Source organism: Chelonia mydas, chromosome 13 (genome assembly GCF_015237465.2).
Source record: "Chelonia mydas isolate rCheMyd1 chromosome 13, rCheMyd1.pri.v2, whole genome shotgun sequence".
Lineage (NCBI taxonomy): Eukaryota > Metazoa > Chordata > Testudines > Cheloniidae > Chelonia > Chelonia mydas.
Window position 1 is genome coordinate 33,969,183 of NC_051253.2, and position 14,526 is coordinate 33,983,708.

A 14,526-nucleotide genomic window follows, 5' to 3' on the forward strand; every position below is an offset into this window, starting at 1 on the left:
ACCAGGAGTCCTGGCTCCCAGCCCCCCCGCTCTAACCACTATACTCCCCTCCCTTCCCTTCCCATGGCTGGGGAGAGAACCCAGGAGTCCTGACTCCCAGGCTGCTGCCAGTCTAACCCTGCACGGTAACTGACGCCAAAGCTGGTGGACTGTTTCAGGCTCTTTATTGGACCCAACCTGGGAGCTGGGGAGCCACCAGCTGCAGAAGGGAACCTAGGAGTCCTACTGGCTCCCCGCTGCTCACTGGAGGCAGCACCTGCACCTCCAGTGCCACAGGTGACGGGGGCCATCAGAAGACCCCCCCCAACCCAGTGCCAATCCACTAGGATGCTCCCTGCCGCTGTCCCCATGTCAATGCCCAGGAGGATTGGGCGACGGATCGCAGCGGGACCTCGGGGGCTCAGCATCTGCCCCCGGGAATGGGCTGGAGGGTTACTCCCCCGGAACGGCCTCTCCATGGGGCATCGTCACGGGTAGCCGATCCCCCCAGTGGCTCAGCCGGGCGCAGCGATACAGATCCCTGTGGGAAGAGGGCATGGTGATGGGTCCGGACCCCCGAGCCAGCAAGTTCCGGCTCTGGATGGGAGCCAGCACCCCCTAGAGGGGAAATGCCCTGTAACCCATTCTCCACCCCCTGAGCCAGCCAGTCCCTGCCCTGGGACCAAATGGGAGCCGGCACCCCCTCGAGGGGAAAGGCCTGTATCCCATTCCCCACCCCCTGAGCCAGCCAGTCCCTGCCCTGGGGCCAGATGGGAGCCAGTACCCCCTCGAGCGGAAAGACCTGTATCCCGTTCCCCACCCCCTGAGCCAGCCAGTCCCTGCCCTGGGGCCAGATGGGAGCCAGCACCCCCTAGAGAAGAAAGGCCCGTGCCCCCATTCCCTGCCCCCCTGAGCCAGCCAGGCCATCCCGGGCCCTTGGCAGAGCGGTACCTGCCGTGCCGGCGCGCGGTGATCACGGCGTGCTGCAGGCTCCCGTCGGCACAGCACAGGTGGCAATGGACATGCTGGGCCCGGCCCAGGACGGCCTGGGTGATGCGGGGCCAGGGCTCCTCGCCCACCCCTGGCCCCCGGCGCAGGATCAGGAAGGAGAACAACTCCTCCTTCAGTGCTGGGTTCTGCAACGGCACGTGGGCAGGGGGTGAGCCGGGGTCCCCTGCAGAGCCACCTGCATCCACCTCCCCCAGCCCCTCCGCCTTGCGGCCGGCTCCGGCCTGTTCCCCACCCTTGCAGCCAGGCAGTCCCCACCCTGCGGCCAATCCCACCACAGCTCCCCATACACCCCGCTGCCTGGCGGGAGGGGCACAGATCCCCATACGCCCCACTGCCCGGCGGGAGGGGCACTCACCCAGCGGAAGGGCAGGGGGTGGTAGGCCTGGAGGTAGTTGCAGGGCAGGGGCTGCTCGGGGTTCAGCCGTGGGCAGGGCAGGTGATGCGGGCACTAGGGGACAGAGACTGGCGTTAGAGCATCCCACGTCCCTCCCAGCCCACTGACTGGGCACCTGGCTGGCCTCGGCCTGCCCTCCCCATACCCCACCCACCGAACCTTGACCCATCCCCCAAACTGGCCTCAGGCCGCCCACCCACCTCCCTCCGGCCACCCTGCAGGCCTCGGCCTGCTCCCCCCACCCCGCCGATACTCACTGGGGCGAAGACGTGAGCCTCCCGTGGGTCATGCGCCACCTTGTCGCCCCCCTGTTGGCCGAGAGGAGAGGAGTTAGAGCCCAAAGGGAACCAGCTGCACCCCCTGTTCCCTCTGCACTGCCGGCCTGGACGCCTGGGACCCGTTCCATCCCAGACCCTCCCCCTGGGATCCCTGGGGGGCAGAGCTCTGAACTGCCAGCCCGGACGCCTGGGTCCCATTCCATCCCGGTCCCTCCCCCTGGGGTACCTGGTGGGGAGAGCTCTGCACTGCCGCCTCCCAGTCCTTCCCCCTGGGGGCCCCCCGGTGCTTTGTGTTACTGTCCCAGATGCCTGGGTCCCATTGTCTCCCCATTCTCCCTTCCCCCAGGTGGCTGGGAGCCTGCCAAAGCTGCTGGGGGTGGGGAGGGGGATCGCAGGGGGAACCCGCCACAGCCCCAGGGAAGGAGCAGGGTCCCCTCACCCCCAGGATGATCTCTCGCGCCTCCATGAGCATCTGGTGCCCCTCTTTGGTCCCGTTCTCCACCAGCACCTGGAAGGGATTGGGAGTTAGAGGGTCTGATCTTGGAGGGAGGGGAAGAGACTGGGCGTGGGGGGGCCAAACTAGGAGGCAGAGGGGGGGAGCCGGGTTGGGGGGGGCCGAGGGGCCGATCCGGGGAAGGGAGGGAGACTCTGGGAGGGAGGGGGCGAGGGGTCGATCTGAGGACCAAGAGGCCGATCCAGGGGAGGGGAGAGGAGGAGGACTCTGGGTGCGGGGACAGAGGGGCCGATCCGGGGATGGGAGGGGGATGCCAGGGGGGCCAATCCAGGGGAGGGGAGAGGAGGGGGACTCCGGGCCAGGGGGGCCAATCCGAGGGAGGGGAGGGGGACTCTGGGCGGGGGGCCAGAGAGGCGGGGGGTCACTCACCAGGAAGCCGTCCGTCTTCCTCCACAGTGTCCGTATGGTCTCTCTGCGCTCGGCCAGGCTGGGCAGCTCATTCAGGGAGAAGGCTGAGACCACCAGGTCAAACTTCACCTGCAAGTGCAGGGGGAGACACAGGATGTGGGCGAGAGGGGGAGATCAGACCCTGGCTGGGGTGGGGCAGATCCCCGGAGACCTCCCCCCGGCACTGGAGAACGCCCCAGCTCCCAGCCTCTCTGACCCGCCCCTTCTTCCTCATGCTGCTCCTGTCCCCCACCCCAGAGCCAGCCGCATTCTGATGCTGCCTCCCCAACAGAATCGCAAAGCAATGTGGGATGGTGCCAGGCAGGCAGCCCTGGCAAGCCAGAATCTAACAACACTTACACCCCACCCCCAGGCTTCCCTGCATAGCACTGGACCCCCCAGTGCTCCCCCCTAGACCCAGCTGCCTCTTTATCAGCCCCTCTCTGCCACCCCTACAGGCAGGTCCCTTTACCTTGGGCGAGACGGGGAGGAACTGCCGGAAATAGACGCCTGGAAAGAGTGGGGTGCGGGGGGACTCAGAGCCACCTGGAGCAGGGAAGGACGGACAGAGAGACATCAAGGTGGGGGTCACCGAGCGAGAGAGAAGACAGGACAGGGGGCAATGGAATGAGACAGTGATGGAAGAAAGGCCTGGCAGCCCGGACTCCCAGGTTCTCTTCCCAGCTCTGGGGTGACAGAGGGGTCTAGTGGAGTGGCGTGGCGTGGGGGGGGGGAGGGGGGTGCTGGCAGCCAGGACTCCTGGGTTCTATCCCTGGATCTGGGAGGAGAGGGGGGTCTAGTGGTTGGAGGGCTTGGGAGCCAGGACTCTTGGGTTCTTCCCCAGCTGTGGGGTGGCAGAGGGGTCTAGCAGTTAGAACTGGGGCCCTACCAGCCCTGGCTGGGCACTCAGCAGTGCCCCTGGAGGCCTCACCTTGCAGCAGCCGCTCAGCGAGGGCCAGCATAGGGGCGGAGCTGTCGACACACAGGTACTCACACAGGGTCTGGCCCCAGGCACCATGTGCGGCCCTGCACAGAGAGGGGGGAGCGTGAGACACCAGCAGCACTCCCAGCACCACAGAAAATATCCCCCCTGCAGGGCAGAGGCTCACCAGCTGACGGAGCCCGTCCCAGAGCCAAAATCCAGCAGGGTGCGAGGGGCAAAGGCTGGAGCCCGCTTCTGGATCTAGGGAGCAGAGCAAAGAGAAACCACATCAGCCCCAGCACAGCTCCGTGTAGACCACAGGCGGAGAGCGGGACTACTTCCCTTCAGAGAGCAGGGGCTAGTGGTTAGAGTCGGGGGGGGGGGGGGGGGGGGGGCTGGGAGCCAGGACTGCGGGGTTCTATCCCCAGCTATGGGGGGAGTGGGGGTTAGTGGTTAGGGCTGGGAGCCAGGACTATTTTTTTATGCCCATGTGCGGAATGAATTTTATTATGTGCACCAATATGGAGCTGACGTGTGACACTTCACCTTCATACTGGTGCACATAACAAAATTCATGTGGTAGGGGTGGAGCCAAGGCGTTCGAAGTGTGGGAGGGGGCTCAGGGCTGGGGAAGAGGGTTGGGGGGTGAGGGCTCTGGCTGGTGTTGCTGGCTCTGGGATGGGGCTGGGGATGAGGGGTTTGGGGCCCGGGAGGGGGTTCAGGGCTGGGGGAGAAAGTTGGGGTGTGGGCTCTGGGGTAGGGCCGGGAATGAGAGGTTTGGGGTGCAGGCTGCCCCGGGGAGAGAGAGGACTCCCCCCAGCCCCCTCTCACCACAGCAGAGGCACCTTTCCCCGGCTGGGGCAGCCCCAGCTGGGCTGAGCTAGGCCAGGCCAAGGGAGAGGTTCCTCTCCCCCGGCCGTGGCAAGTCTGGGGCAGCTCCGTGCTGGGGTCAGAGGGGAGGGTCACCTCTCCCCCGGCAGGTCCACACTGGGGGAGAGGCACCTCTCCCCACCGCTGCCCTGGGCCCCTGCACGGGGCTTAATAGGCAGCTGCACGGCCACGGAGCTTAGAGGAAACTTAGCTCCTGGGTTCTATCCCCAGCTCTGGGAAGGGAGTGGGTTCTCGTGGTTAGAGCAATTGGGGCTGGGAGCCAGGATTCCTGGGTTCTGTCCCCGGCTCTGGGAGGGGAGTGGGCTCTAGTGCTTAGCAGAGTCTCTCACCTCATGGAAGGCTCTGGACACAGCCGCAAACCCCCCATCCAGCCGAGCTACCATGTACACAAGACTCAGCTCGTCTGTATACCTGGGACGGGAAGAACACACAGAGCATGTCGGTTGGGGGCGCTGACCCCCCAACACATACCCCAGAGCGAGTGCTGACCTCCTTTACTGCCTGCCAGAAACTGGGGCTGGTAAACAGATGTCGTGCCCCACCCCAGAACTGGCTGCGCCTTAGCTCTGGTGAGTCATCCCCGTGTGGCGTTGCCATGCGGCTATTACCCAGCTGCTCCACCCCAGAACTGGCTGCATCTCAGTGCTGGGAAAGGCATTCTTGTGTGACCTCCTTCACTGCCTCCCAAAATTTGGGGCTGGTAAACAGATGCTCCACCCCTGAACTGGCTGCATCTCAGAAGTGGGCGAGATATCCCTGTGTGGCATTGCTGTGCATCTGTTCCCAGCTTCCCCACCCCAGAGCTTGCTGCATCTCAGCACTGGCTGAGGCATTCCTGTGTGACCTCCTTCATTGCCTGCCAAAATGTTGGGCTGGTAAACAGATGCTCCACCCCACCCCAGAGCTAGCTGCATCGCAGTATCGGGTGAGCCGTCCTTGTGTGGCGTCACTGTGCAGCTGTTCCCCAGCTGCCCTACACAAGAGCTGGCTGCATCTCAGCACCTCAGTGCCTCCCAGTGATAGGTGGTTTTTCGAAGCCTGTTCAGCACCCTCCTCTGCAGCTTCTCCACCTCAGCGTCGGTCAGGGGGCTGGATGCGTCTGACAGAGAGAGACAGGGTTAAGCATAGAGAAGGCTGGGGGAGACCAAGCAGAGACCAACACTGAGTGAGGAGAGCGCCCCCCGCCGGACCTGCACCCCGCAGCACTGTGGGGCACTGGGGCCAGCATTGACTGCATGGGGAGAGCCTCTTCACCCAGCTGGTTTCTCCCCATCCTGTCCCCCAGTTTGCGCTCACCTGCTGTGCGGGGCTGGACCTTCTCCCTCAGCTGCTGCTCCAGCTGCTGCCCTCTCCTCTGCAGCTCGCTGGCCTCCAGGGGGCGCTTCCGGCTCCAGAGGTAGTTGGTCAGGGACACAACCTGGTCCTTCAGCCCATGCACGGTGGACTCTGGTGGGGGATGAATGAGATACAATGGGCCCAGTGAGAAGCCCGTCATGCTGAACAGAGCAGGGATCACTGGTCCTGAGGTGCAGCCCAGCTCTGGCGCAGAGCAGCTGGGTAACAGCCACACATACCACCACATGGGGATGGCTCACGCAGCGCTCAGATGTAACCAGCTCCAGAGTCTGGCAGGTGGGAAACAGCTGCACATAACACCACGTGGAGATGACTCACCTGGCACAGAGATGCAGCCAGCTCTGGGACAGAGCAGCTGGGTAACAGCTGCACATGACACCACATGGGGATGGCTTGCCCTGAGCTGAGATGCAGCCAGCTCTGGGGCAGGGCACCTGAGTAACAGTAGTGCAAGGAGGAAGTACCCCTACTGAGCCCCTCACCCTGCTTCTTGCAGCATCGAGCCCCCTCGCACCCAGTGGTTACTTACGCTCCACCAACAGCTGGGCAGCCTTCACCAGTTCGGCCGGGAGCCGGACACTCCTGAGATACAGCACCCCTGGGTGCCGGCGGTGGGGGACGTTGCCCAGAAAGTCAGAGGAGTTGTCCACCTGGGAAACCCTTGGGATGATGGTGGCGAAGGCCTGAGCGGGGAGAGAGGCATCAGGAGAGCAGGGCAGGCCTATATGGCCTGCATGGGAAGGTCCACATGGGGCTGTATGGCTTAGCCAGTGGGCAGTGAGGGTAGCAGGGCCATATGGGGGATATTGCCCAGCAGGATGCACAGCAGCAGGCTCTATATGATTATAGCCTGGCAGGATAATCCATATGGGGTTATATAGCCCGAGCAGGACCATGGCCCCAGGCTCCAATGGGTCTGGGTTGGTGGCAATGTCAGAAATGGGTGTATATGGTTTTACAGAGCGATACAGTCACATTTAGAGTGGGGAGCTGAAGGAGGAAGGCTGGTCATTACCTGGTCATATGGCATGGGGCAAGATGGGACATACGGAGTTACGTGGTGGGGGTGGAAAAGGGGAGCAGAGCTCCCCTGTGCGTTAGCCCCACTGGCCCGTCACGCTGCACCGGCCACATTGCATCGTGTTTGGGGATTGGCTTGGGCACTCTGGAGGAACCAATCCCCGTCCAGCACGCGCTGTCCATGGACGACTTACACTCCATCTCAGGTTACAACCGAGGCATATCTTATCCGCTGTAAACGGCTCCCTGGGCATTCCCCTTATCTCAGCCAGCACCAAGATTCTGCTCCCAGACCACCTGACCTCCCTAATCCTGCCTCCAAATGGGGCCAAAGTCCAACATCATCCATGACCCATTACTCACGTCAGGCCAGGCCGACGCTGCACCCCTTGTTTGCCTTTCCTCCATTAGCTTACGTTTCACTGGCACCGTGTCCCCGTCCTCCTGCGCCTTCCTTTTTAAGGTCTCTGCTCAGCAACATGTTCCCAAGTCCACAGTCACGCTAATCATTTCCACCACCATTAATGCCAAGCTCAAAGTACGAGGCAGGGGCTGCCTGCCCACCTCCTAGGGTCCAGCCCTGAACCCACACTGTACGCTTGCTCTGCCTGCAAAGCATCCTGCTGTAATTTCACCTGGGCTTTTCTTTTAATCACACCACGACAAACTGCTCCAAAACAGCAAAATCTTTTGATCTGTCACCACTGGACATTTTGACGTGAACCAAAGCCCAGGCCAAGAAAAATAACGTTCCTTGGCTCCATTCCAGGAGCGGGCCTCAACAGCCACCCCACAATACTTGTTATCACCAGCATGGGCAGTTCCCACTTTACTAACGTCCCAGTGTGGAACCTGCTCCCAGGGCCATCACTATTCTGGTGCCCTATGCAGCCCCTCCCCCTGTGGGCCTCGGGGGGGGGGGGGGGGGCTGGCCCCAGGCCTCTGCTGGGGGGGCAGGGCTGGGTTGGGGGGCAGGGAGGAATTGCCCCCAGCACTCACCAGTGGCGCAGCTAGGGCCGGGTTACTGCACTTCCTGCCGCCGGTGAGTGCAAGCCCGGCCCTGCTGCAGTCCTCAGGGGAATGGGGGCAGGAAGAGGCAGGGCGGGGGCGAAGCAGGGATAGGGGCCTTGGGGAAGGGGTGGAGTGGGGGTGGGGCTGGGGCGGAGGCCATGGGGAAGAGGTGGGGCATGGGCTGGAGCAGCATTGGTGCCCTAAGCAGTTGCGTACTTTGCGTATGGGTAGGGATGGCCCTGCCTGCTCCCCCAAAGTGAACCCACACCCGAGCAATTCCATCTGATACTCCAAGCAAGACCAGGGCCAACATGAGTCAATTCAAGACTGCAAGTTTCCTTGCTCCATATCACTTAAGGCCACTTTTACTTTGCATGCCATGCATTCCTTATTGCATCTGAAGAAGTGGGTTTTTTACCCAGGAAAGCTTATGCCCAAATAAATCTGTTAGTCTTTAAGGTGCCACCGGACTCCTTGTTGTTTTTGTGGATACAGACTGACACGGCTACCCCCTGATACTTGACATGCATTCCTTATATACTTCTCAGGATATTATTATTAGTACACACTCACTTAATGTCATGCCTATCTGAATGCAATTACAACATCACCGATGTGCCCTTGGTTTTGCTTAATATATCGATACTGTACTTTTGCTTCCATTTTTTGTTGAAATGTTGGTTATACAAGGTATGCAAGGTATTACATGGTTTGGGGAGCGGGAGCTGGTCCATAGCGGGTTAACACAGCCCAAAGAAGAAGAGTCTTGTCCATTGTGGATAGTTCTCTGAAAAGATCCACTCAATGTGCAGCAGCAGTCAAAAAAGCTAACAGAATGTTGGGAATCATTAAGAAAGGGATAGATAATAAGACACAAAATATCATGTTGCCTCTATATAAATCCATGGTACCTCCACATCTCGAATACTGCGTGCAGACGTGGTCACCCCATCTCAAAACAGATATATTGGAATTGGGAAAGATTCAGAAAAGGACAACAAAAATGATTAGGGGTATGGAAAGGCTTCCGTACAAGGAGAGATTAATAAAACTGGGACTTTTCAGCTTGGAAAAGAGACGACTAAGGGCGGATATGATTGAGGTCTATAAATTCATGGAGGATAGGTCCATCCGTGGCTATTAGCCAGGATGGGCAGGGATATTGTTCCTAGCGTCAGTTTTGCCAGAAGCTGGGAATGGATGACAAGGGATGGATCACTTGATGATTACCTCGTCTGTTCATTCCCCCTGGGGCACCTGGCACTGGCTACTGTTGGAAGACAGGATAGTGGACTAGATGGACCTTTGGTCTGACCCAGTAGGGGGCCATTCTTATGTTCTTATATGGTGTAATATAACTGGGGACAGTCTGGTCCATATGGGGTTATTTGTCTAGGGGGAGGTTATATGGCCTGGGCAGCTGGTCCATACAAGGCTTTATGGTGGTGGGGGCGGGGGTACAATTGCCAACATTATATTTCAAAAATAGGGAACTGTTTTCTTAGTAACCCCACCCCTTCTCCCAATATTATTTTTATCATTATTATTAATAATAGTCCTACTAAGCAGGACTCACCTACATTTACATGGGGTATCTCTTTCTACTTTGTGCAGAACTAAGAAACTTCCAATCTTGTTGTACAAAATAGGGGTGGGGGTGGGGCTTGTAGTAAGAGACTGTTGGCAACCCTAGTGGGGGGTTATATGAGGGCGGGGCTGGTCCCTACATGGCTATATTGTTATGAGAACATAAGAATGGCTATACTAGGTCAGACCAATGGTCCCTCTAGCCCTGTATCCTGTCCTCCGACAGTGGCCAATGCCAGGTGCGTCAGAGGGAATGAGCAAGGCGATCCATCCCATCCTTCAGCCCCCACATTCTGGTCGTCATCAGGAGTTATATGGCCCAAAGGAACTTGGTCTGGACAGCGTTACATGGCTGGGGGGAGTCTGGTCCATATGGGGTTATATGGCGTGGGGGGGGTGTCTGGTCTGTACAGGGTTATATGGTTGGGGGAGAGTATAAGGCCTGAGGGGCTGGTCTATACAAGGCTATATGGCCTGCGGTGGGGGGTTGGCTCTGGGAGGCAGTCCTGACAGGGTCCTAGGCCCAGACAGGGTTATATGGCCTGGGGGGGAGGGGTGGTCCATTTGGGGCCATATGGCCCAGGAGTTGTAGGGCGAGGCGGTTAGCTGGAGAAGGGTCGGATCTCCTTAGAGGCCATGGGGCGGGGCTTATGGCCAGAGGACTGGGGTGCTCTGAACTGGTCACGTGCTCTGCTCCCCCCACCCGCCCCAGAGAGACGCTGCACGCGCCCTTTACGCAAATCCCCTCAGGGCTCTTCACCAGAACCCGGGCGGGGGGTCACTCACCCTGAGCGGGGAGGGGCCGCCGCAAAGTCCCCAAAACCTCCGCATCCGCCCGGCCGCCGCGCGGGCCGCCATCTTGGAACACCCACGGCCCCGCCTCCAACGCACGGCCACCGGAGCGGCTAGCCAATTGGGAGGCGAGAGAGCCGGGCCGCGCCTGGGGACCAATCGCGGGCTGCTATGCAAATGAGGAGGTCGAATGCCGCGGAAGGAGTGACGATTGGGCCAGCCCGCTATGGATGGGCGGGGCCTACGCGATGGGTGGGGGCGGCCAGTGTCTTGGGCTCGAGACGCGGGTACAGCATCGCGCTACCTGCGCCTCTCATGGGGCTGATTGGTCCAATGTCTGCTCGTCCCGCCCTCTTCCTTCCCTCCCCTACCGTTCCATGCCTTTTTGCATATTCTCCCGCCGTTCGGAGCGCCGCTGCCCCGCTCGCTTCTCTCTTGGGGAGGGGCTGGTTCGGAATCCAGCCCTGTGCAAGAGGGAACTGCCTGGGCGGGTTAATCCGGATTAGGGTAGCTGTCTGGGGTGGTTAATATGGATTAGGGTACCTCTCTGGGTGGGTTAATCCGGATTAGGGTAGCTGTCTGGGAGGGTTAATCTGGATTAGGGTACCCGTCTGGGTGGATTAATCCAGATTAAGGTGGGGAGCTTCAGCGAGGGACTGCATTTGATTTTTTTCGGGGCCTTGCTTGGAGCCATCAACTCCTGCCTTTGCAGCCATTTAACCGGCTTCTCCCTGCAAATTATGGGGGAGCCAATTTAACTGGACATTTTCTTTGCAAAGTGGGGAGTAGCATGGGAGGGGAGCCAATGTAAGTGAAAACTCTTTTTGCAAAGGGAGAGGGGCGGAGGCAATTTCCCTGGGATCTTCTTGGTAAACTTTTTTTTTTTGCAAACTGAAGGAGCGGCTGGGGCGGGGGGAGTTGCTGCCTAAAATAATTTACAGGGAAATTTTATCTGCAAAAGCGGGAGCCTGAGGCAATTTAATGCACTGGAAATCTGCTTTCAAACTGGGTATGAGGGGGCCAAACCACTTTACCTGGAAATATTCTTTGCAAATGGGGAGGGGCGTGAATCCAGGGATTTAGAAAAACATGGGGGTGGGGGCAAAATTCCATCAGTACAGAGGCCACTGTCTGGGGTTGTATTGTATTCTGCAGCAGCTGGAGGGGGGCTGTAGACCTATGAAAAGTCAGGGGTGGGGGGAAACTGCCTCCCTTGGCCTCTATCAGATGAGGAGGAGTGCTGCAGTTTAACTGGAGAGTCTCTTTGAGTGATTCAGTGGTTTAAATGGACAGATTTTGGTCTTGATCTAAGCAGTTTGAACTGATTTGCAGCCTGGATTGGAGGGAGTTAATTGGGAGATTTGTCTCTGCAGCACCCCCTGCCCTGCGTTTGTGGGGATTAGCTCTGAGCCCTCCCTTCCCCATTTTATTGTCTTTCCCTATCTGCTTTGAGCTGTAAAATCCAAGCGATGCCTGGCTGGGGGCAGCGGTGTGGGGAGGGGTAGCCTATGCACCCTGCAGTGCTTCTGGGCCCTCCTGCTGCGCCACCTGTGACCATGAAGGTTGGAGGAAGGGGGACCCCTGGCTCCCCAGACCATGTATGCGGGAACCCAAGAGGGTGACACCAGGGAGCATCCGTGGGGCCTTCAGAGTGAAACAGACACAGGGCCAACACCCTCAGCGTGCATAGGTCACCATAGCTCCACGGCGGAGCCTGACATCAGCTTTACACCCGCTGAGCATCCGGCCGCCAGTGCTGGAATTTCCAAAGGGAGCGAGACTCGAACTGGGCACCTAATTCCTTTAGGCCCCTTAGAAAAATCCCCAGATAAATTGCTTTATAGTGGGACCCCCCTGAAATGGGTGGGGGATATCTCTGGGCTTCATTGCATGGAGAGGTGGGAATGTCACAGGGTCCTTTCCGTGGAGCAGTGTTGTGGGTCTTCTGGTGACTCTTACCTAAGCTTCATGGCCAAGTACAGAGAAGTGAGGGGCCAAAATCTCAGCTGGTGCAAATTCAGACCAGCCTGGAAACTCTTGTATTGTAAAGAACCTGACAAGGAAACGGCAGAACCTTAGAGGGTTGAGATTTCCCCAGCCTAAGGCAGTCAGCTGCCCCAAACCCCATTTAAAATTAGTGGGACTTCAGCGTCCAAATCCCCTAGGAGACTTTGGGACTCTGAGGTAGATCTTCCATTAATTTTAGTGCAGACATGCACCTAAATCCCGTAGATGGCATTGAGGCTTTCAACCTGAAACTTGCTTGCAACTAGACCATGTCGCTTTGTGTTGATGGAGCTCAGCTCAGGAAAGTCCCTCTGGCTTTTGTTTCCTTAGATCGTAGCTAGTGAGAGAGGAGGCATGACCCCTGTGGGCAAGGAGGCGAGCTGCTACCAAGTACAGTACAAGAGACTTTTCAGGGCTTGGGCTTTTCTCTGATTGGGATGCAAGACTGACTGCCAGTCTGAATTTGTCTAGCTTCAACGTCCGGCCACTGGATATTTTTAATCAGAATGTCATGCCAGGTCAAACACCTTGCAGAATTCGCAGTGTGTTACGTCAGCACTTTTACCTTTATCAACCAAAAGTGTAAGCTCATTACAAAAATATCAGATTAGTTTGGCAGGATCTAGTTTCCGTAAACCCATGTTGATTTGCATTAATCATAGTACTCTTCATTAGTTATTTATTAATCAAGTCCCATATCAGCTGCTCCCTGGTCTTGCCCAGGATCAATGTCTGGCTGATTACCAAGGTCATTCCGTTTACCCTTTTTAAACATTGGGACACAAGTAGTTTTCGTCTAGTCTTCTGGAACTTCCTCAGTGCTTCACAAGTGATCAAAAATCTTCATTAATGGTCTCCTCAGCCAGCTCTTTTAAAACTCTTAGATGCAAGTTCTCTAGACCTGCTGATCTAAAAATTTCCTTTCTTTTCCCCCCACCTGAAGAGTTTTACTAAGTAGCTGCAGAGGGGAAATGCTGCTGCTGCTGAGCTGGAACCCACCTGCTAACAGTGCACAGCAATCCTAAACATTTCCAGACAGGAAGTGAAGGGGAAGCCTGCAAATCTGTAGAGGTAATTTTAGGGATTAAGAACAATAGAAATGTTGGGCTGGAAGGGACCATGAGAAGTCATCGAGTCCAGTCCCCTGTGCTGAGGCAGGACCTAGTTAACCTAGACCAGCCCTGACAGGTGTTTGTCCAACCTGTTCTTAAACACCTCCAGTGATGGAATTGGAGCTGGACAAATTGGGGTCTTGGTTTATATTTCTGACTCAAGGTCATTGGTTCTGAGGTGGGGGTGGAGTAGCAAGGCCCAGGGGTCTGACTGGGCATGGCACATAGAGGGTGGGTGTGACGCTTCACTCCATAATGTTTTATGGAAATATGCTTATGAGTGTGAATATAATGTAACTTGAATATGCTTTATGCAAAAGGTCTCTTGTAAACTATCATTACAAAATTTATAATCTACTGAGTGTGTTCATCCTGTTTGTTTGCATGTATTATTTCTATGTCTGGAGTTAGGAGAATAAAACATAAACTTGTATTACTGATGTAAACATATTAAGTGGAAGCCATTAAGGGTGCTTCAGAATCAATGAACTGTGAATGGGTTTGTTTACCTTCAAGCCTTCCTGTGTAGCTGTCCACCAGGAGGTCTTACAATGACATGTGATCATGTCACCTGAACTGTAATCCATCTTAAACCTGATCCTTTTCCATTTAGAAGGAGGGGTGGGGACCCAGAGAGACAAAAGATTCCCGCCTTGTGCCAAAGCTATAAAAGGGGGTGGAACAGAACAGTCATGAGAAAGCTCCTGCTTTTCACCTAAGATGCCTGCTGGAACTAACAAGGATTGTACCCGGGGAAAGTATTGGACCCAGACTAGGAAGGAGTCTAGTCTGTGAAAGAAGTTATTGGAACATCTCTGAGGGTGAGATTTACCTATAAACAGTTTGTTAATGTATTAGGCTTAGATTTGCATGTTTTTGCTTTATTTTGCTTGGTGACTTACTTTGTTCTGTCTGTTATTACTTGGAACCACTTAAATCCTCCTTTTTATTCTTCATAAAATCACTTGTTTATTTATTGAACCCAGAGTAAGTTATTAATACCTGGGGGAGCAAACAGGTGTGCATATCTCTCTATCCATGTTATAGAGGGCGGACAATTTACAAGTTTACCCTGTATAAGTTTTATACAGAATAAAATGGATTTATTTGGGGTTTGGATCCCATTGGGAGCTGGGTGTCTGGGTGCTGGTGATAGGTGACCTGCTGAGCAGTTTTTGGTTAAAGTCTGCAGCTTTGGGGGTGTGGACCAGACCTGGATCTGTGTTGCAGCAGGCTCAACAAGGCAGGGTTCTGGAGTCCCAAGC

The 14,526-nt window shown here is 56.8% G+C and overlaps 1 protein-coding gene across 2 annotated transcripts; it reads right to left on the bottom strand.

The window, feature by feature from the left end:
• Positions 1 to 147: 147 nt before the first annotated feature.
• Positions 148 to 10,286, bottom strand: METTL17 (methyltransferase like 17). 2 transcript variants are annotated; one of them, XM_037915691.2, is made up of 14 exons: positions 10,137 to 10,286; positions 6,262 to 6,415; positions 5,673 to 5,822; positions 5,379 to 5,475; positions 4,706 to 4,787; positions 3,673 to 3,746; positions 3,495 to 3,589; positions 3,036 to 3,109; positions 2,546 to 2,653; positions 2,102 to 2,170; positions 1,642 to 1,692; positions 1,346 to 1,438; positions 931 to 1,115; positions 148 to 520 (listed from the first exon to the last, which is right to left on the bottom strand). In XM_037915691.2, the coding sequence occupies exons 1-14, from the start codon at positions 10,206 to 10,208 to the stop codon at positions 433 to 435; spliced, it is 1,392 nt and encodes a 463-aa protein (XP_037771619.1). In that variant the 5' UTR covers positions 10,209 to 10,286; the 3' UTR covers positions 148 to 432. The 2 variants fall into 2 exon arrangements, with proteins under 2 accessions (XP_037771619.1, XP_037771620.1); XM_037915692.2 differs by having other exon boundaries at positions 3,558 to 3,589; positions 10,137 to 10,272.
• Between the last annotated feature and the right edge of the window lie 4,240 nt (positions 10,287 to 14,526).

What these genes read in the sequence shown, in the direction of transcription:
- METTL17 (XM_037915691.2), bottom strand. Translation starts at nt 10,208, where the DNA reads ATGGCGGCCCGCGCGGCGGCCGGGCGGATGCGGAGGTTTTGGGGACTT. An exon ending in GCGGCCCCTCCCCGCTCAGG is followed by an intron (nt 6,416 to 10,136) that starts GTGAGTGACCCC and finishes CTCCCCGCTCAG; the next exon opens with GCCTTCGCCACCATCATCCC. An exon ending in CGCGAGAGATCATCCTGGGG is followed by an intron (nt 1,693 to 2,101) that starts GTGAGGGGACCC and finishes CTCGGCCAACAG; the next exon opens with GGGGGCGACAAGGTGGCGCA.